The sequence below is a fragment of the Camelus ferus genome, chromosome 4, assembly GCF_009834535.1.
Source record: "Camelus ferus isolate YT-003-E chromosome 4, BCGSAC_Cfer_1.0, whole genome shotgun sequence".
Classification (NCBI taxonomy): Eukaryota; Metazoa; Chordata; class Mammalia; order Artiodactyla; family Camelidae; genus Camelus; species Camelus ferus.
In genome coordinates this window covers 65167870-65190326 of record NC_045699.1, presented here as the reverse complement: position 1 = coordinate 65190326, position 22457 = coordinate 65167870, and the positions used below count along the sequence as shown (strand labels likewise).

The 22457-nt window shown below is 36.1% G+C and overlaps 1 protein-coding gene across 4 annotated transcripts in view; it reads left to right on the top strand.

Annotated features, from left to right (window-relative positions):
• DENND1A (DENN domain containing 1A) overlaps positions 1–22457 on the top strand; it is a 470303-nt gene that overhangs the window by 119323 nt on the left and 328523 nt on the right. For all 4 annotated transcript variants that reach the window (XM_032478394.1, XM_032478392.1, XM_032478393.1 and 1 more), the window contains exon 4: positions 18387–18436. In XM_032478394.1, the coding sequence (XP_032334285.1) occupies positions 18387–18436 (50 nt within the window). The remainder of the gene's footprint in view (positions 1–18386; positions 18437–22457) is intronic.

Here is a 22457-nt window from a genome sequence, read left to right as displayed (position 1 = left end):
TTTGTTCTAAGAGTGGCGATTAGAGTTGAGTGTCCTAGGAGGTGCTTCTCCAGTGCGCTCATCTATATTTTGATGAAATACAGCAAGTGTCTTAGAGCTCTTTAAATAGAGGTCTGAACATACTTACTCATCCCTGTATATGTAGATCACTGTTTAGAGTTGCAGGTAATTTTTCTTTCCACTGGCACCGAAACAGAGGTTGTAATGAAACCAACAATCTTTATGCATTTATAGAAACTATAAAAATTTTATGGAAATCTTTATATAGAAACTAACAGTGTTTCTTGTATAAGCTCTATAAGCAATGTAGAAACATGGTACTTTGGGAAAAATAAAAAGGTACCCTTTCTTTTATGGTTTTATATGGTCTGTGTGATTTTAAAATTTCACTATAGGCAGTTAAGCAAATTATAAAAACATGCATCACCCATATACTAAAAAGGAACAAAAATACGTTGCATAACTTAGGCTGATTGTGATGGAAATTGGCATTTCTGAGTTGCATATAATTGCTTAAATATGGAGTTTTCATCTGTTCATGCTTCAGGTGTGCTCTAAAAAAAACATTTAAACTCAGAGTATAACCTATGTAAATGGATTGAAAGATTCTGATTAGAAAGACAACAGAGACAATATTTAATCAAGACTCTCTACTTGTGCGTTGGTGACCGCCTCATTCTTTTAGGGAGCAGCTGTGTATGAAAATTTTCAAGTTACTTTCTTCCAAATCTTGATAAGCCATATACTACATATTTGTATTCAAAACTTGTTCATGCCCTGATTCATTGAAAGAAGACCTGTCTAATAAGAAAATTACAGGTGTAATCTACAGCTCTTACATTTGTTACTGTGAAAGGAAGCCTCATTGCACCGACATTGTGTACTGTGACACACATGTATAATATTTACACAAAATGTAAAACAAATGATAAAATTTGATTTTCCTCTTATTATTAGGCAGAGAAATAGAAGCAGCAGTGTACCTGCTCTGTATAAAATGTGACATTGATTCCATGAAGATTCTTCTAGTCTTTTGATAGTGACTTTTCTAAGCCATAGAATCTTCAAGTTGCAGTTGAGACTTTGGGTTTGTAGTTTTTTGGGCTGTGCATTCACCAAGCTCACAAAGAGTGAAATTGGACCTGGGTGTATCCCATCTCTCTTGGAAACTTTTGAGCTTTCTTTTTTTTCCCCCATTCTTCTCCAAAGTGGGTGCTCTCATGCTTCCAACCTACTTATACAGGCCGTTCAAATTTGATCCACTTTAAATTGTGGAGTCAAGTTTGGTCCTGGAAACTTTTTATGACACCATATGCCATGAAACAGAATTTGTCAATTCATTTGAATATCATCCAAAGGATTTACTTAGTTAAAGTTCAAATAGGTCACCCTTTGAAATGGTTCCACAACCTGGCCTTAAAAAAAAAACTAACTTATAAGTGGCTACATTTTCTGTTTTTTCCTCCTTATGTTTGTTTTTGGTGGCAGAAACTGTATGGGAGACTAGATTTGATTTTGTGCATTAATTGAGAATTAGTAAGTGTAGTGTCTGCAGAATATGAGCCAGATACCATACCAGGTAAAGAGGACGAAAGAGGTAGAAGATTCCATCTCTCCTTTGAAGGACCTTACTGTTGAGTAGGCTACAAGGTTATACATGTCCAGGGTGTTTCAGTAGTTTGTAGAACAATGGCGTGGCCAGAAATTGCGGGGAATATCTTTGGAAACTAGGACCTTTGGGTAGTGATGCCACCATGTAATCCCATTCTTGCAATTTTTTGTTTCTTTGTCTTGTGAAATCATAGAAATTAGTAAAGTTAACAAGAGTGGTACAGAGAAACCCAAGTGGCGAATCTTGGAGCTGCCCTTAAAGAAGATCATTTTTTAGGTTTGTTTTAGATGTATACTTTTCTAAGAGTCACTGTTGATTCATGGATTTTTCAAACCTCTTGCTCAAAAAGGTCAGTTTCCATATTTCTTAGTAACTTGGCAGTCTAGAATTATAGGTAGAAATGTAATTTTCTCATCCACAGATATAAACTCCTAATCTCTCCAGATCCTAAAACCCGAGAGGTGATTGTTTAGCATAATAGCGACAAAGCACCCTGCTGAAGCAGCTTTCTTCAGGTAGTGCGTCAGTATTTTGATTACATTACATTACAGATTCAAAAAGACTTGTTGAGGGGGAGGGTATAGTTCAGTGGTAGAGCACATGCACAAGGTCCTGGGTTCAATCCCCAGTACCTCTATTAAAGATAAATAAAAATCTAATTACCCCCCCAAATTTAATAAATAATAAACAAATAGACTCATTGATAGATTACAGATGTATAAATGCATCCCAGCTTAAACATCTGCTTCTTTATATATGTTTAGAAATGTCCATTTTTGATAATTGGTTTGTTTAAATATTTTTCAAGTTATAGGCTCCTGGATGGGGAAAAATAATCCTAAAAAATAATCTATCACGTGTTGCCTCTTATTTCCCTCTGCTGTCACAGGTCATATTTATTACCTTGGACCAATGCTTTAAAGTGTTTGCTGAAGAAAAACCACTTTGCTCTTCTGTAATATCTGTATCTTTCATTCCCTTCCTACCCCTTCTTTCCAGAAAATGGTGAATTTAAGAATGGGATGGGGTTGGACTGGCTTCTTAATAAAACTGTATTTAAAAACAAACATTAAGCCAAACTCAATTTTAAAATTGATAACATTTTCTGATTGAAGGCTCTTCTTTTAAATTGAAGATTTCTTCCCAATGGGTCACGCCCCAGCTGTTACAGTTATATAGCAGGAACTCATTAAAAGGACAAATTCTTTTTGAGCCAAGCTATACAGCTACGTTGTACTACTACTTACTTGAATCTCCAGGAAATAGAATTATACAATCCTTATACATTCTTATTAGAAGTGTTCGCCTGGTTTTATTCTGTCTCCAAAAAAGCCCCATTAAAATGTAGACATCTCTGAATACTACTGGATGGTCTTATTTCTGGTAAGTTATTCAATGATTGTAGCTAAGTGGACAATGGCTGCTTTTGAGAGCTGTACTCTGAGTCTTAACTTTAGCCTCAGGTAATCAGTCCCTCTTGCTCGTTTGGATGCACCTCCAAGTCTGCAGTCATCAAGCCCTGTTCATTATCCCTCCTAAATTGCTCTCTAGTCTGTCCTATTCTGCTATTTCTTTCTGCATTCACATTTGAGCTTCTCTTCTGTGAAGTCTTTCTAATGACCTACAACCCAGTGACCTTTAATCACTACCCTCTATAAGATGGGCACAGATATCTAAAACCTAAATCAGATCACACCATTTCTCTTAAGTCAAAACTCTTGATGGGTCCCTGGTGCTTTCAAGATCTACTCCAAATTTCTTAACTTGGATTTAAGGCCCCTCACAATCTGACCTTGCCCCACCCTTTAGCCTGGTTTCCTACCACTTCTGTTTATAACAGACGTAGAATGCCTCACTATTTCCCATCGTGGTTGCCTTTCTCCCACCTTTATATTTTTGCCCAAGCTGTTTTTATGGTTGAAATGCTTTACTCAATTCCCCGTCCCACCCTAATATACTTCTGTTCACCATTAAATGCCTCTGTGAAACTTGCCCAGACTGAATTAGTCACTCTATCCTCAGCACTTGGAGAGCACTTGGAACATTGACTCCTTACATTCTATTGTTTATTTGTCTGTCTTTCAATCTGAACTCTTACAGTATAGAAATGACTATAGTTAATGTTACTGGCTCTTAGCGGCTAGGATGAATTAGGGGCCAGTGAATAATAATGAATATGAAGTGTGTAATACACAGACATAATTGCTAAGGAGTTCAGATTCTAGAAAGGAGAGCAGACAGGTGTGGTAGTGGTGAGTAAGAGCATGGCCTTTGGAGCCAGACTGCTTGGGTTTGACTCCCAGCTCTGTCATTTACTGGGGTTTACCTCTTTGGGATTTCATTTTATCACCTGTAAACTAGAGATAATCATAGGAAAGACCCCATAGGATTGTTGTAAGGTTTAAGTGATTTGAAATGTGTACAGTACTCAGAATGATACCTCACATCTAATAATAACCAATAATTATAGAGTGCCTACTGTTTTTAGGGGATAGATTTAAGGTAGCAGGGTAACCTGGTTTGGTGCTTTTGTTTTGTCAAGTATTAGGGTTGTGTGTTACAACTTTTGCCTCTAGAATTTCAGACTGACCCTGGAAAGAATTCTGGAAAACCATTTCTTTCTAAGCCCCCACCATTCTAGAGCAAAATTTAGAGAAGTCACAAAGATAAGAGAGAGTACTTTGTCAAGTAAAGATGAAGAGATATAATCAGAAACAGTTCTACAATGTATGAAAATATGGAAACTCTTTAAATGGTGATGAAAGGGTTTTAAGTAACTACTTAGTTTTAATTTACTTTATTTCAGTTATGAAATCTGTATATTGAGACATTTCAAAACCTTAGAAATTTAGTAATGGATCCCACTGTCCTTGTAAATTAGCCCTTTTGGTTGCATGTGGTACTTTGTATTATTGTGTTAACTTTCATCTTTAAAACAGTTAAATGCAATAAAGATTCCTCTGGCTACCATAATTTCAAGCTGTCTTAAATTTGGTTAGTTTCAGATCTCAAATGTGATATAACATGATGTCTAGACTGTGAACTAGTCCGTATGTGTGTACATGTCTGTATATATAGAGAGAGAGAGGGAGAGTGTGTGCACGCATGAGCAAGCAGGTAGGGGCTGGTAGGCAGAAATGGGAAGGTATTTATAAAATAAGATTTTTTAAAAGAAAACTGAGCATATCAAAAATCACTTTTATATCGGCTTTGTGAATATAATTTTGTTTCACATTGCTTTTATCCCTGAAATATTTTATATAATATTTTATACTTATATAATAACATTTATATAATATTTTAAATATTATTAAACATTAGGTATTTATATAATGTTTAAATATTATTAAGTAATATTTAAAATACCTAGCCTGCTTATCTAGTAAATACCAACTCATCTTTCAAAAGTCAGTTCAAATGTTACCACCTCTGAGGAATCTTTTACTTCCCCTGGGTGGACCTGACGGCGCCTCCCTTTTTCCTTCACTATACTTCAATCAGAAAACTTAGAACACTTTTTTGCACATACTTGTTTACATGTCCTCTCCCCAGCAGAAAGTCAGGGATTCTTGCCTGGTTCATGTCTACATATGTAGGACCTGGTAGTGTACCTGGGTGTTAATAGGCCAAATATTTGATTTGTAATAATAAACAACTAAATAGTGTTCACACTGTGATCTTTGGGCTCAGAATTTGAACAAGGTAGGACAAACTAAAACATACATTCATTAAATCTCATCTTGCTTAACAGAGGCTTAACCAGAGAGGCATTTAAGATTCTTGTATTTCAATATATTTCAAATGTGACACCTCTTTAGTAACATCTAGTTTTAGAATTATCAACTGTATATTGTTGAGAGCATTATTTTTAATCAGAACTCTTCCAACCTTCCAGATACTTATCATTCCTAGAGATCTAAAGCCCTGTTAAATTGAGAAATATTTCTGAATTTTTAAAATGTGTCTATTACCATAATAGATTTAATGGCAGCTAAAATACTTTTCATTATTCACTTATTTCTTAACAAATATCATCCCCTGCCCCTAAAAATTTTCAGTGCTTTTTTTGGGAGTATGTTTGGCCCAAGTTAAAATAGAAGGCAACTATCCCCAGGTTATGTGAGATTTGCCTTTGGAAATGTTACTTTGGGCAAAGGCTTTACTTTCTCAGCCTCATTTTTTTTCCCCACTCATAAAACAAGGAAGTAATACTGATTTTGTAGACTTTGTAGGAGAATTAGGCATGATGTATATACGCAATACCTGAATTAGTCTAGTTTAGTTAAGTGTTTTCTGATGTAGCATGAGGAAAATGAAGCAGAGAGCAGATTTTGCTGCCTCCATGTAATTGCTGACGTCCAGTATTGCATTAAGTTCTAGAATGTAGGTAAGTCCTTAATGTGGATAAAAAGCCTGGAGTCAAGTGATAAAAACTCTTCTAAGACTGCTCCCCAGTTTCCATCACAGGACAGATGGAACATCTGTTTGTTCTTTCAGTATCCTTCAAACAAGCCATGTCTTTTCCTCTAAGACTCTAATGACCATAGCATCCGACCTAGGACACTTTGGAGAGTGAAAAGGGCACCATCATTACAAAGAGATAATGAGCATAACCAGGATGTCCTGGGCAACTGGCACGTAAGGTTAACCTAAGCCAAGATTCTTTGACACAACAGTAAAAATCTTTGACTCTGCTGCTGCAACTGGAAAGCAAGGTAGGAAAAGCTTCAGCTCCTGGGAGAGATGAACTTGAGTTTGAATCTCTATTTCCAGTTAGGCAAGTCACTTCAGTGTTCTGCTTGCAAGTAATTTTACTTGGCTTTCAAGGCTCAGCTCGGGAGTAATAGGGCTTTAATATCAACATCAGATTACTGGTAGGATCATGGGGTATATGTAGAGCTTCTAGCACGGGACATGACACATATTAACTACTTTGTCATTCTCCTTCCCCTTGTCATTTAACCCCCTCTGGAGAATAGGTGACCATTGCTACATGGGAAACAAAATACAGGCTCAATCAGAAGAAACTTGGATGAAACAATTAGATACTTTAAATGGTATACATAATTCTTATGTTTTTAGATGGCAAACCTTTGACAAGAATGACTAATGTTTCATTTATACAAACTGTAATAGTTTTCTCTAATCCTTTCATTTTCTGTCAAGGATAAATATTGATTCTCTGATAAATTCATTTCTCCTTTGGCCCATGTGATCTCATTGCTTTCGTATGAGGATTAAACAAAACATGTAGACTGTTGGCAGGTTTTGAAGAGAGGTTTAAGCTGGTCCGATTCAAATATGTTATAGTTCCTTTGTTGCTGTCTTCAACCGCAGCCCCTCTCCCTGCTGTCAGGGTTGTTATTAAGGCTCCTGGGTAAGGCTCCTCTTCCTTCTCGGAGGCCTGGCAAGCGCCCAGGTGTGTGTCTTTTCCCTCCTGTGGAAAATGGAGGGTCTTGAGGTTATGGCCAGTCTGATGGTAGGAATGATGGCAATAGGATTGGCGTGGGAATTCAGGAGAGGTGAGGAGCTCGCTAAAAATAGCATCTGAGTCCCCTTGGAATCTGCAAGACATGAGGATAGATGGAGGGGTTAGAAAGTGACATGCAAGTGGAGTGCAAAGGATTCAAATCCTACTAGTGACTTCCAGTGTGCTTGAATCAAATCCAGACTCCTAAACATGCCCTGTAAGGCCCCACGTGATTTGGCCTCTGCCAACTTGTCTAACTTCATCTTTTGCCACTTCCTCTCTCTGTCTTCTGCTCCAATATGCTAGGCTTATTTTAGTTCTTTGTGCCAAGCGCTCTTGTTCAGTGGTCCTTACTCATGCTGTTATTTTTTTGGCCTTCCTTTCCCTACCCCTCTTCCAGTCTTTGGCTGGTGAATGCCTGCTTATTCTTCAAGCCTCAGCTTAAATGTCACTTCCTGAGATGCCTTTCTTGACCCTTCCGTCTAAATTCAGGTCCCTGTCATTTTGTCTTAGAGTACTCTGTTCTTTCACAGCTTCTATCACAATTCTAGTTATGTATTCGTGCATTCCTTTGCATAGCATCTGTTTTTCCCACAACTAGATCAGAAACTCCATGCAGACAGGGTCTTTAGCACATTGTCTGGTACTAAATATATTATCTGGCTGAGGGAAATACATGTTTTCTTTTTGAGGCGACTTTGAAATAGTCATGACTTCTGGGACTCCCTTGTCCCCTTTCTTGTTTATTGGCACTTTGGAAGGTTTCATCAGAGGTATTTTGAAATTCAACAATCACAGCAAATAATTGACTCAAAGCCACATGAATGGATCATCTGTTCCCCAGCAAGTATAAATGGTGGTCTGATTTCTTCCCTGTCTGATGGGGTAAAAGATTAGCAAGTAGCAGTGTACCAGGAATCTAGGTGATGTGTCTGGATTTTCAACATGTTGAGCTTGAAGTACTTATGGGACAGGAGGCTGAAATGTCCAAAAGGCATTTGGAATGGATACCTGGAGCTGGAGAGAGAGTTTAGAAATGAAGATTTGAATTTGAGTCATTTACATAGTGATGGTAATTGAAATTAAAGTATAAGTAGACTATATTAATAGAGGAGGATATAGAGAGAGGAGGACAGTAAATTGCTGGGAAACACATTTAAGGGAAAGGAGGAGAAAGAGGGGACAGAAGTTGAGTAGGGAGAGAAGCAGGAAGAGGTCCGTCTGTGTTCTATATCCAACAAGGTGTTGGGCAGCTAACATGTATTTGAATTGAGTGGCAAGTAAAGCACCAGAAAAAAAGTTTCTTCTCTTTTAATATATATTTTTTAAACTACTGTAAATAAAATAACTCTCAAATGGAAGAGCTCTGAACAATCCAGACAGCGTGAATCCATTTATCTGTCAAGAAAACTCTTGGACCTTAGCTGTATGAGTGAACTGTTGCTGTAAGAAGGAATTGTTTCTGTGAAGAGTCCATGCCACAAGGCAGTTGTGAATTCTGAGCGGTAGAAATATGTTTTATTTTGGTCTTTGTATTTTTTTGTATTTTAAATTTTTCGAAAAGAGAGGATGTTTATATGCAGTAGACATTTGGCCATTTAGCAATAACCCATGTGTAAACTGTGGGATCACCAGAGAACCAGCATGACTGGCATTGTCATTTTACCTATCAGGAATTTTTAAATTTGAGTTTGGGGATGTTGGTGAGTTTGTTTGGCATGTGACCAGGCTACTTGACACTCTAAATCAGAGGTTGGTGAACTATAGCTGGCTGGCCGAATCCTGCCTGGGGCTGATATTTGTGTGACCTTTGAGCTAAGATAACTTTTACCTTTCTTAAAAAGTGGAAAAAACCCAGAAGAATCTGTGACAGAGAATATAAGTGGCCCACAAAACCTAAAATATTTACTGCCTGACCCTTTACAGAAAAAGTTTGCTGAGTCCCTCTTTAGTTTGTAAGTTGCACCTGAAATGAACCAAAAATTTCACAGGAAAAGCTCAAATGATCACTGCAGTTACAGAATGTCTTACATATCTCAAGGTTTTCTTTTATTTATATATATATATATACTTTTTTTATTGAGTTATAGTCATTTTACAATGTTGTGTCAAATTCCAGTGTAGAGCACAATTTTTCAGTTATACAGGAACATACATACATTCATTGTCACATTCTCTTTCACTGTGAGCCACCACAAGATCCTGTATATATTTCCCTGTGCTACACAGTACAATCTTGTTTATTCTACATTAAGTCTTTTCTTTTAAATAGTGACTTAGCTGTTAAATTAGAACACATTTTCATTGATGATATGTGAATTTCATTGATTGAAAACTGCCTTATGTGACTTGACATTATAGTCAAAAGGCCTTTGGTACTATGTGATTTCTCATAGAATAGTTCTGGAAAATGTGTAAACCTATTTCAGTACCATTGATTGTGTTCAGTTTATCCCAGGCAGCCTCAGGTAAACATTAGTATCTTCATGTTTAAGCAAGATATGTAAAGTAAAATAAAACATATATGTGGAATTGAATTATTTTCTTTGTATTTGCTGGCCCTCTGAAGAGACATTTTCTAGTTGTAAAAGAGTAAAATCTTTAAGTATTAGATTTTAGGAAACTATTTGAATTGTGTACTTTAAAAAATATCAGTAGTGTTTCATATTACCTGCCTCTTTGTAATGAGATGTCATCGATCTGTTCTGAATATAAATTTCCTCAGTTCTTGAATCCTCCTGATAGCATTCTATCAGAATTTGCAAGTTGTAGGAAATAAAAGTTGATTTGAAACAGTTCTATAATTGGAGATGACTGTGTATTGAGGCCCTGTCTAATCAATTGCTAAATAATTCTCTCTCAAAAGTGGATTTGATATTTACATTTTGATTTTCATATTCTGCTCACAGTGTTTGTTGACGGTGTCTGACATCCCCGTCACTGGATAAATAAAGCCTATTGTCTCCTTTTCAACATTTTAAGTGGTTACTCTCAGACAAGAGCTAAGAAGCAGAAGGTTAGGTATATTATCAAACTATGATCCTGTCTATCTGAAGAAGCTGGGAACCTTGATTAATATGCCTTGTTAACTGATGATTTCAGTTCCATACTGGTAGTGCTAGAATAATTTGTATAAACCAAGCAGTACAGATTCCTTATTTTAGCACTAAGACTTACAAAGGCTTCTTTTAGCAGCCTTTAATTTTGTACTTATGTATGTGACATAGCCTGTGGCTGTGATAGCTACTGTGAATCTCCAGTTGTTTGGGGATGAAAGGAGGAGGCAGCTGGAAACTCGGTAGCTACATCTAGCTGTCTACCTAGAGAAGGCCTTGATTTCAAGTTTATCTAAACAAGCTCGACTAATCCCAACTATCTAGGGGGATCCACTGTCAAAACAAGCAGCGTGGCCCTGAGGCAAACACAGCTATACAGAAATGAAGGCTGGGGCTTCCAATACTCCGATGACTGCATACTGGAGGCTTTTTTCCCCCCTGAAAGAGGGTAAGAGAGGTAGAATTTGCATAATGCCTTTTCATTGGAAACTTTTGGAAAGCTGACAGACCTCCAGCTTATAGATCTGTAGCCACAATACATAGTCTATAGGAGAATCCTTGAATGACCTAACCATATTGAAAGAAAATATAAAAGCGTCCAAGTATAGCCAAGTGAGAGAGGAAAAGAGGCTGATGCATTGTCTAACATCTGCTGTACTTCTCGTTAGTTTTGTTCTTTGCTATTCTGTGTGGACTTTGGAGAAGGCTAAGACAGCCTAACATGAATCCTATAATCTTCCTTCTGAATATTTATGTAGCGTGCCAGCTTCTAAGCTGTCCTTTGCGTTTTCCTACTTCCCCCTCATTTTCATGCTCTCAAATGAGGCCAACATTTCAAAAGCTAAATAAATGTTTGTGAATGTTTATAAAAGATTTGCATAAATTTGTCCTTGTCTGACAAAGATCACTTTTTTCTTATGCCAGTTCTGAAAAAAAAATTTTTTTAAGGTTTTGGTGCTTGTCTTGACAACAAAGTCCTGCATCCCAGAACAATGATTGCTGATTAAGTGGGTATGCAATTGTGACTGAATAGGCTTTCAAGATACTGGGTGAAAAGGCCTATCATCTGAAGGCTGAATTATAGAATTTAGAAAATGTTATCTGAAGTACACATTTAAATCTATTTTTTGGGGTACCATATCATTAGGTTAGACAAAGCGTTCTTACAAGTTAAAAGTATAACCACCCACGGTTTTAAAAATTCTCCTGTATAAATTTTAATAATTGGAATGTTTCAGTAACTCAGAATATCACTTTTCTTTCCTATGGTTGAACATATTTAAAAATAATTTTTAGACCTTTAGGCACTTTTGGGAAACCATAAGGCTACCAGCTGTACGTGTTAATATGGTTACTGGGGTGGTGATCAGAGGAAATATACAAGGCAATCCTTTCAGATATCTGAATGCACAATCATACCTTGAGAAAATATAAACTACATGAAATATGTGTTAGAGCTTAATCATAGGGCACACACACACACACACACACACACACACACACACACACACACACGGAGCCCAGACACTCGTGCTGCTGATGTGTTTTCTGAATTCATTTATCTTTTAAAATTAGAATGGATTTTGTGGGATGGCAGGGGATGTTGTGGGTATAGGTGCTAATTTAGTTAAGAGATATTCGAAGATTGGCAGGAGAGAGAGGTAACAGCCAGTTCTGTTAGTCCTTTGGTTGTGTTGGTTTAGAGGTTTAAGTTGTCATTAAGGCAAAAACTAGAGCCACTTCTCTGACACAGTTTTTATCACATCTGCTAGGCTTGTGTCCCAGGAGGAGACGTGGAGAGCAGTGAATTCAGCATGGGCCCATTATCGACTGCTTTTCCGTGTGTTGTAAAAGGAGTGAGACCTCAGGGAGGCTTGGAGCCTCCTCCCGTGTAATGTCCAAGTCAGATTTGAAGGACTGGTGGCAGGAAAGCTTTGGCCTTGGGGTGTGAATTCTAAGAAATAGAGGCACAATTAAGTTTAAAAAATTCAAGGACTTTGAGCTTGATAATGAAAGATTTTTTTCTAGACTAATGTGAGTAGAAAAGTTGCCCATCTGTGCACATTTTTGTGTGCATTTAAAATATTTAAAAGCTGACAGTTTTTAATATGCTTACAAAATACTATTTCTATTAGTGCTTTTTTTTTTTTTTTTAAATAATATCTTCCTGAGGGCAAGTTTCTTCAGTGAAATATCATGTTTGCAGTTTTCCTTTTGGGACTATTCCTTTGGTATGTGCTGACTTGTGTTTCCCCCAATCCCTACTTTTCTTTCTTGTAGGAATATTAATAACATAAATGTTTAGATAATCAGATTTAAAATGTTTAATGAACACGGCAAAATATTGTAGAATAATACTACTAAGTGCAAGGAATTATATTACTGATAACCATTGATTGCTAATTACAAGAGATTCTAACCAAATCATTTGTTTATTTTGGAAGTGTTTGAAACAAGTGTCAAGAAGTTTATTTGTGTTTAACATTGTCCTTATAGATATAGCTCTCTCATTTTCAAACCTTTTGCTGTAAGGTTTAAAGTTAATAAAATGAAATCTGAGAATATAGGATGTTATATAATATTGCATTTTGGGAACAACTGTTTTAAGTAATTTTTTAAGAAAAGGAAGACTACAGAAGGATGAAGTGATTGTGTTAAATTTTAAAAATTTTAAATAAGATCCAGTAGTTTTACTTTGGACTTCAAAGTTGTGAAGATTTACATTTAAAAGTAGTTCTAGAGGTGGCTCTTCTGCTTTTGTAAAAAAATCCCACCTATGTACTTAATGTCCCTGATAATTTAACGTTTATATGATACAAGATATAGAATATGGTGAATTTCTATATTTTATTGTAATTTAATTTTGAGTTAACAACTTTGTGCATATTAGATATTATACACAAGTGAGCATAAGGATAACATATGTATGACTCAAAATTAACCAAAGTTTAAAAAGTAAACTGGGAGTAAATATTGAAATATACCAAAGAAAGGAAGCAGCCTCTGTAGCATTTGAACAGCATTGTTAAAAATTTGACCCGGCTTTTATGTTCGGGTGTTGAAAGGCCTTTCTGTAAAATCCCTTATTCAAAGCTTTTCTCACTGAAAGGAAAAAAATAAGAGTTTAGTTGTAACTATAGTATGGATCTTGAATTTCATTTGACCTTTATAGTGAAGGAGAAGTTGTATTTCCTGTTTTTATATTTAGGAAATTTCTGATCAACATTCTTGAACTTGGTGCTAATTAAGCTTTTAAGAACTTCTTACCATTCTGTTTCACTCTTCTTAATCATAAGCATTAAAACCTCTGTCAGTTTTTACTTGGAGTCCCTGGTTTTAACTTGAAACGGCTTAAAGTAGAAATTTTGTTAGCTTTTTTGTATGTTTGGATTTTGTGTGTGTTCTGTTTTTAACTTTCAACTTGAGTTTTAAAATCATCAATCAAAGGCTTTTCTTTCAAGTCAGTTGCACTGATCTCAATTGCAGGACTTAGAGGGTCAGCATTTCCCTCATGCTATTAAAAAAATTTAAACATAGAAATAGAGTGTTTTAGGAATTTAGGCTCCACTGATCTTTTCATCACACATCTACATTTTTGAAATGAACAAATAAATTAGATATGAGAAATTCAGGGAATGTTCTACTGTCTCCGCACTTTTCCCTCCTTCACTCTTTTTTTGGACAAAGGTAAATTGTTGACTTGTAGGTTCAGCAATCTACAAGTAGGCTTATTGTAGCTTTACTTATTTTAAGATACATTCATTTATTCAGGCAATCGCTTTGCTTTATTTAAATGTTTTCCTGCACACGTTTTCTTTTTCCTTTTGAGTTGTTGAGAACGTGCCTCATCTCCCAACATTCTGTAGCCCCAGTGGACATTATAATCAGCCTGTGCTTTTGTCTTTCAGATGGCATTTATTTGTGGGGTGTGTATGTTTGTGTTTGACTGTCCGTTGTTTTCATCTGCCAAATACAGCTATTTTTGTTTATGGGTTTCAATGAAGTAATGAAAACAAAGTATTTGACATCTGAACTGATGGCTGTTGCAGGATCTCATATAGCCTCCTATCCTGCACCCCAAATTCAGGGTGAATTGGTTTAGCCTTATCGTTATTGATAATCCTTGTTAACTACATTGAATTTAGTCTGAAGTTTTGCTTCCAGATAGGAGTCTATGATGGATAATGTTATAAATATAAAACTTTACCAGGTTTTTGAGGGAATGGCTCAGAACATAATTGACTTTGTCCAGATTGGAGTAAGTTCCCTTGATGGGCCTTCTGACTGCATGAGGATTCAAAGTGGGTGAAATTTGAGGATTTCAAATTTGAGGATTCAAAGGAGACTGAGATTAATCGGGAGTTTATTTCTGATTTTCATTTACAAGTGAATCCAGTGTTAGGATTATTGATTTCATATTTTGGTTCACACTCTGAGGTTTGGTATCTCCTTGTGGGCAGAGCTTTGAATATGTTGTTGCTTTTCTATAGCACTGTGCGATCTGTTTAATATACGCGTAACTGAAGGGTTAGTGCAACGGCCTGCCCTCCATGCTTCCCCCCTCCCCCTCTGCTCTTCTTCCCACATGAAGTATTATATATTGTATTGGGAAGAAAAGCCCTCTTGGAAATTGCCAATTTCATAAATTGTCTGGTGACACAAAGGGGTTGAATGCTGTATTCTTGTCTCATTTATTTTGAAAACTTTGCTACTGAACTCACCTTAATCAATGAGCTCAGTGTTGTCTCCAATAAGTTATGTGTTGGATATATTGATTGGGAGGGATTTTAGAAAACCCATCTGGGTTTTATAATGTCAGCAGTGTTTTGATTATGAAAAGAGTTGGAACCTGGGGACATGGAACCAGGTGGCGAATGTCCTAAAGACAGTGGTGACATGGTGGACTGCTTCCCTCCTGGGATCTAGTTCATGCCCTGCACTTTAACTGTGGTGACTGGCTACTATAGATGCACTTTTTTGCTCATTAAAATGTTAAAAAATCAAACTGTACATAAAAAGATTTATGAAAATATAAACTTGGGAATTGATCTGGAGAGCTGGCACAATCTTCCCCACCTCCTGCTTTAGCAATGAGGTCATTTACATTTCATCAGCTGTACTGTGTCCCAAAGATGTGGTTTATGTGGCAGTTGAGGTGTACTGAGGCTAGTTGTCTGAAAGAGCTTGTGTAGGCAGGAGAGAGGGGCGAGAAAACAGGAAAATTGCCTTCTACAGTGAAATTTCCCTAGCCAAAGACAGGTTCTAGAGAGAAAAAGGGGTTGGTAACTGGCTAGTGACTGTTTTCTGAGTAAAGTTAATATTGGAAGACTGTGGGACACTCTGCTATAAATATGATGTTCAAATATGTTTAGTTATTTATTTAAAAAAATTTTTTTTGCTTATTTTTTGAGGGGCCATAATTAGGTTTGTATATTTATTTTTTAGAGGAGGATACTGGGGGTTGAATCAGGACCTCGTGCATGCTAAGCATACACTCCACCACTTGAGCTATACCCTCCCCTGATGTTCAAATATGTTTAAATCAGAGTTTTAAAGTCCCCTCTCTTAGGGAGTGGTGTTTTTCATACTGAAGGAATTGTGTTTTTCTTTGGAAAAAGAGGATAAGGTAGTTAAAAGTTTATATATAGGGAGAACATCAGTATTAAGAAAATTGGTTTATTTCTGCAGTTCTTATTTACAAGAAACATTGCTTGTTTTGCCCTCCCTCTCCCTGTCCTCCTCTTCCAAGAAGTCAAATTTTCAGTTCTGATTGAGATAATGTGTGAATATGCCCAGCGCAGAGTAGATGCTCACTTTAGTTTTCTGCTCTGACAGCACACCACTGGCTTGTTTGACTTAAATTGGAATATCAAGCACTTGTAATATCACAAACATGAAGAAGCATATTGTAATGCACAAACATGTGCTTACATTTGCCTGTATTCCCTCCTACCCTCCCCCTGCCCCATTGCTTAATTAGATTTATCACTGCTTTCCTGGGTAAAAAGGAAAGCTCTTGGGAGGTGGGTTATACTCAGCCTACACTGGGTATTTTGATATTTGTTCTAATATTATCTGACAGACAAGTTCATGGTTGGTTATTACTCTTGACATTAGAAAGTGGTATGTAGTTTCTATATTGTAGTGAGTGGTAAGTTGGGCATATTAGATTCCTCTGACTCTGCTGTAGCCATGGGGGTGCTTTCTTTCAAAAATCTTGAGGCCTTTTGGCAGCTTAACTCTAGCATAGAACAGAGAAGCACTCCTGCACCTGTAACTTTTGAGGGGTAAAGGATAAATTTCTTTGTGGCTGGTGTTTGGCAATCAGTGAACACTGGGGACTGAGTTTTAAAGAATGCTTGGAAACGGAAGAAACTGAAGTAAAGCGATTCTTTGTATTTGAAACTTGATGTGAAAGGAATTTATAAGGAATGTCGTTTTGCGTGTAAATTCTAAAGAGTTTTGTTTGTGGGGTTTATGATATATTTTATAATTAAAACTACATATGTTAAAATGAAATGTTTTATATGTTCTTTCCCATTATTTGCCTAATAACATTATGTATTGAGAAATTGCTATTTTTCTGGTTCCCTTTTAGCTATTGAAATTTATTTAAATATAATGACTTTTAAAACAATATATATGGACTTAAGACCATGCCACATTATAAAATTAACTAATGTATCAGTAAAGCCTCTGAGAATATGTTGAAATATTCTTACGCTTTTTCATTTTTCATTTTTCTGTTCCTTTACTGTTCCATGACATGCCTTAACAGTGTTGTGATATACATCCAGTCCAAAATGATATTAAAAAATAGGATATGCTCAATTGAATTATGTAGGCGGAACATGCTCTGGCAGAGAAAGTCAATGTGCTTTCTGCTTCATTGAGTAGGTTATTAGATTGATGTGGTTTATTTCTTGAATGATAGAACTGATTTTAAAAATAAATGAAGCGAGAAGCATCAATTCAGTTAGCATTGATAATTCATTATTATTGGTTAGAAAAGTGCTACATTTGTAAACTGATCTTTAATTTATCACTTGGGTTAGGATTTGCAATGGGCAGGTTTGTTTTAATTTGAACCAGCTTCTCAATGACTGAAAAATGTGTTCTTCATTTTGTCTTGAAGTTGGGATTTTAAATGGTTAAAAAGCAAATCAAATGCATGAAAGGAATACTTTTTTAAAATTTATAACATTGGTCTATGAACTTATGATAAGCACCAACTGTGGGCTGTCCAAGTCTGCGGTTAAAATTAAGTCAAGCTAGAGAAAATTCTGTGAAGGAAGTAATAATTAATTACTTGGATACGTGTATTGCTGTGTGTGTTTATTCTGTATACGTGAGATATGTCTGTTGGAGAAAGTCACAGACCACTGTATATTCTGTCTCATATAATAGTCTTTTCTTAATGTTAGATGCTTCTTTTTTGTGAATAAGTCTTTGAAATGTCACTGTTTTTTTTGAATCCTTTTTGTATCCTTCCCCTGAATAACACACTTGGTTTTATGTACCTACAAATTTGTAAAAAAGACATTTAAACTGGTAGTTTTCTTTGAATTTGTATAAATTACAAGCAGGTAAGTGTGTATAATTATGATAATGACATTTAACTAAAAATAATGCATACTTAAAATTGTTATAGTTTGACTACAAAATAAATTCATGCCAAAAATGGCAACTTCTTTATAAAGTAAATAAATAAAGTTTTAAACTCCAAAAAACATTGTTGACAATGTTCGGGGACAATTATCTTCAAGTTGGTTTTCTATTTTGCTTGTGATTTGGCCTATTGATGTTAGGAAGCGTTGTCTAATCCCGGCCCCCTCTGTTCCTAGGTAACAGGCAAAACGGTGCCAGCAACAGCGGCCCTGCCAGGCCAAACCCATGTGGCTCGGTGTTATTCACTCTGATCCATATGGTCAGGCTGGAGATGGTCCCTGGAGGGGTGTTAACACTCAGCAACCCAACCGCCTCCCTCCCTTCAGAGCTTTCCTGCATGGCTCCTGCTGCTTGCCCATGTGTGATTCTTGATTAATTTTTCATTTTTAATGAAGTTTGATCATGTTTATTATTTCTCATGATTGACTGCCTGGTACTCCTCCCATGTAATTGATAAAGCCCATATTTCTTCATCTGTCACCTCTTTCTTTAGGGTAAAGTTGCTAGATTGTGTGCCGTAGTTAATGTTAGATTTATTGGTCCCATTAGATGTATAAATTATCTCTCTTTCTCTCCACAGGAAGTTCTACAGACTTTGACCAAGTTTTGTTTCCCCTTCTATGTGGACAGGTAGTGTCAGATTTTTAAACTTTACTAGAAAAAAAAAGTGTCAATAAACTTGCTATGGAAAATAAAAACCATACCATTCTTAACATTCTGTCTGTTTAACCATGATTTAAAACACATATATTCCATGGAGAGTGGTAGTAGTCTCCTTTCCTGGGGTTTTTATTGACACTGTCAAAAAGTTTAAAGCCTAGAGCTTTGCATTGGTTAGTTTGTGAGATATATTTTGCATGACATTAAATTTTTTATTTTGGTTATCAGACTCAAACCATGATTAAGAATGGTTGGTATTGAATCCTGTGCTATTTAATTTTTACTGAAATATGAATATGTTTGACTTAACTGAGCAATAATACCTGACTCCATGGCCTTATGATTACTACATAAACTTTGTTTTTCTTAAACTTTAACTTTAAAATTTAAATGAGCATAGGCCCAACTTGTTTTTAAAGGTATTCACCTATTTAAAACGCATGTTGCTAAATAGTGTCTTGCATTTGTTTAGTTGGCTAAGAATGGTATCTCTGGAGAAATAAGCATTTTCTATAGATTTCTAGACTGAAAAAATAAAAATCATCTAAACATCTTAGTATTTGCATTATGATAAAGTGTCTAGAGTGGTACGAATATAAGAACTCTAAGATAATTGAAATGGTCTTAGGGTCTTATTTTTTAAAAAAGAAGCCACTAGCTCATCTATAAATGGCTTATTTTTAAAACAATTTTAGAAGAGTTTTTTTGAACTTATAAAACTATAATTTACTAAATGTTAATAAAATGACAAAACAATCTTAATCTTATTTTCAAGAAATATCTATTGTATTTTTTCATTACAGTTAAACTGTAATGAAAGCATTATTTTTTCAGTTATTTATTTATTCAGTTGATTGCTGTCCATTTGTAATGTTCTCTCTATGGAGAATTGAACTATGAGACTGTATAAATGTTATATCTTAAAAATTCTACTTTTAGTGACAGAGATTTTAGAAAATATCATTATAAATAATAAGTGGCATGGTATGTTCCAAGCTATCGAATGTGCCCACCTTCAGGAAGGTCCTATCCTATATTTTAGGATACCCAAACAAGGCAAGCCTGAAAGAGTTTAGTGGTTTAGAGTGCATGTAGATAGTATACTCCTTGAATCTTTTCTGCTCTTTGTAGTAGCAGTGTCCTGGTTTATTGGCATAAACCTAAAAATGGTGTGAGATGAGAATTGGTAGCCAAAGGAGTTTAAAAGAGTACTAAAAAGCAGCTCTGGAATGTTGCCAACCACTTATAATCACTGTTTTCTCTGGTTCTAACGTGTTATTTTTAAGCCAGTCAACCATTGTAGTTTTTCCAAACTCGGGCCTTTTAAAATCCTGGTACCAGGGCTGTTTTAGTAGCAGATTGATGCTCAAAACAGAATAGCCTTAATTTTAAGAGGGTCAGTCTTTGTAATGAGGGTCCTCTTGTCTCTTCTTTATCCTATTCCTTCTAAAAATAGCAAATAAGTAGGGTTTTGTTTAGAGACATTTAATGCAAACTTCACATTTATATGTATGAATTAGCGATGCATGAAATCTCCTCCAGTTGCTTATAAAATGTATTACAAATTATGGCAAGGACATATTTATACAAATTAATAAAGCTGAAATGTTTTTAAAATGTGGCTAGGTGTTTAAAAAGAAAAATAAGAATATATTTTTACATGACTCCTTGTTAGAGTGGTGACTTGTTTTGGATAGGTATTCCTTCATTGACTTCGTTAACTAGTTTTAGAAGAAATGCGCAGTGAGATTAAATTCCTCCCAACACACACACACAAACACACACACACACATGCGCACACACCCTCCCTCTCTCATACCACACACACAACATCTGCTTACCTACCTGTCTGGGTGATTACATTCTGAAATGGAAGAAAAGCAGAGTCCTTAAGTTACAGTCCTAAAATCTGTTTCAACACCAATAGTATGTGATGGCTTTATCTTGTTAGAAAAATGTTTTTCTACTAAAATGCTTCTCTCCAAATTTCCTTCCCCTGATCATGTTCGTCATATTTTTTTCACAGAAAGATTTGGGACAGAAACATCCTTTTATGGCTATATTTTAATCTTTGCCATATACAGTGGTTCTTTCTTACACTGTATTATATTATGTGCCCTGTAGGCATTGATAGTTTTTATTTATTTATTTATTTGATAGCTTTTATTGATACCAAAAGAGTCACTTTATTTGAGGGACTATATTTTTTCTCTTCTGTTGGCCCACTTCTAACCATGGCATACTTTAAGAAATAATAATAATGAAGTTCACTTATACTAAGTTACAAAGGCTTTAATGTCACTATTTTTTATTGGTTTACAGTTAACACTGTCAAATAGATATGTCCAAATTCTGAAACCTGCAAAGCCCCCCAGATGTATTTATAATATTGTTTGACTTAGAAAATATGTCAGCATGGAGGATGAGTAATGCCTCAGGTGATTATGTTCAAAAAAGAAAGCTTTCTAATCTTCCCCGTATCTGTGTTTTTCTACCTCAAGGAACAGCAATACAACTTTCTGACATTTTCAGTCTCTTATCAGGAGTGGGATTTTCACAGTCATCATCAAATCACCCGTTGACATTGACATCTTGCTGTCTCTTATGTTGTTTTAAGATTTTTCTTTCTGAAACCAGGACTTACGAAAAATAATAATGCTGGTACCTCTTCAAAAGAAAGTGCTTTTTCATGTATTACATTTTATCCTCCCATCATAAAAGATGAGAAAAAGTACTGTTATCTTCATTTGAGGACATCTCTGCTGTAGAGACATTGTGGCATGCCCATGGTCCTCTTAGGCTTCTAGCACAATCTAGATGTCCATCTCCCAAATGGGTACATTTTTCAGGAGGCCACCTCGTGGGAAGGCCAGTCACCACATAGGGAGAGGAAAAGAAGGAAGTTAGTATTTGAATTCTTAATTGACTCTAGTCAATGTTCTGGACATTTTTACAGTAATATCTCATTTATTCTTCCCAGCAACTCTGGGAGATAGGGGGTGGTGGTATCTCTTTTACAAAAGAGCAAAGAAGGTTCAGAAAGTGGAGCATTATGTTGGGTGATAGGGAAATGGTATCAGACTTGGAGGTCTGCCTTCCATGTGTTTCTTAGTCTAGTCCAGAAAGTATTGTAAAGGTATAGTAAACAGTATTTATCCAAAGGCTGGGAAAGACTGACAACTCAGTCTTATAGTGGATGAGGCTTGTGTTGCATCTGCAAGGACAGCAAGAAGAGGATAAGTGGAAGGGAGAGCTCAACACCCCATGTGCGCTAAAGAGCAAAGCAGAGGAGAAACTGTGACCGAGCCTAGAGATCGTTCAGCCAGAGCAGATTGAGTCCACTGCGGAGAGGGTACCAGGGGCTGTGACTGCTTGGGCTCTGGCTACAGGAGGCTTGAAAATGCATGGGAATAAGACTACAGGATATTAAAGCTGAAATTCATTTGGTTCAAAAATCCCTTTAACAGAAGGGAAAGTAAGATCTGTGGAGGTGAAATGGCTAGCTTATGGTCACAACTGTGTAATTACAGAGCTGGGAAAAAAACAGATACTCATTCCCAATCCTGAGTTATTTCCACCCTACACTGTACTTGAAGCTCTTAGTGGAGAGGAGTTGTGAAATGACAGCCCTGAGATCCCTGTCTCCCTCTCAAAAGTTTTCATTATTTCTGATGAAAGCATTCTCTTGCATAAAAGATTTGAATACCGTTTCATATTGTGGTGCTACTGACTCACTCTTGATAGCTGGCAACCTGCTTCAGTTAGTCAGAACGCTCAGGAGACTTATTGAATGATGGAAAAGCTCTTCTTTTCCATATTTGTGCTTATCCTCTTTCAGAACCCAGAAAGCCAGCTACCATTCAGTTGTCCTATAAATTATACTAGTACACACAAGTGACATGAGCATGAAGTGAAATGACATAATCTTTTCAAGGGCAGAGGCAGAATTGAATGATTTAGAGTATAACTACAGTTGCAAATATGGTTCAAA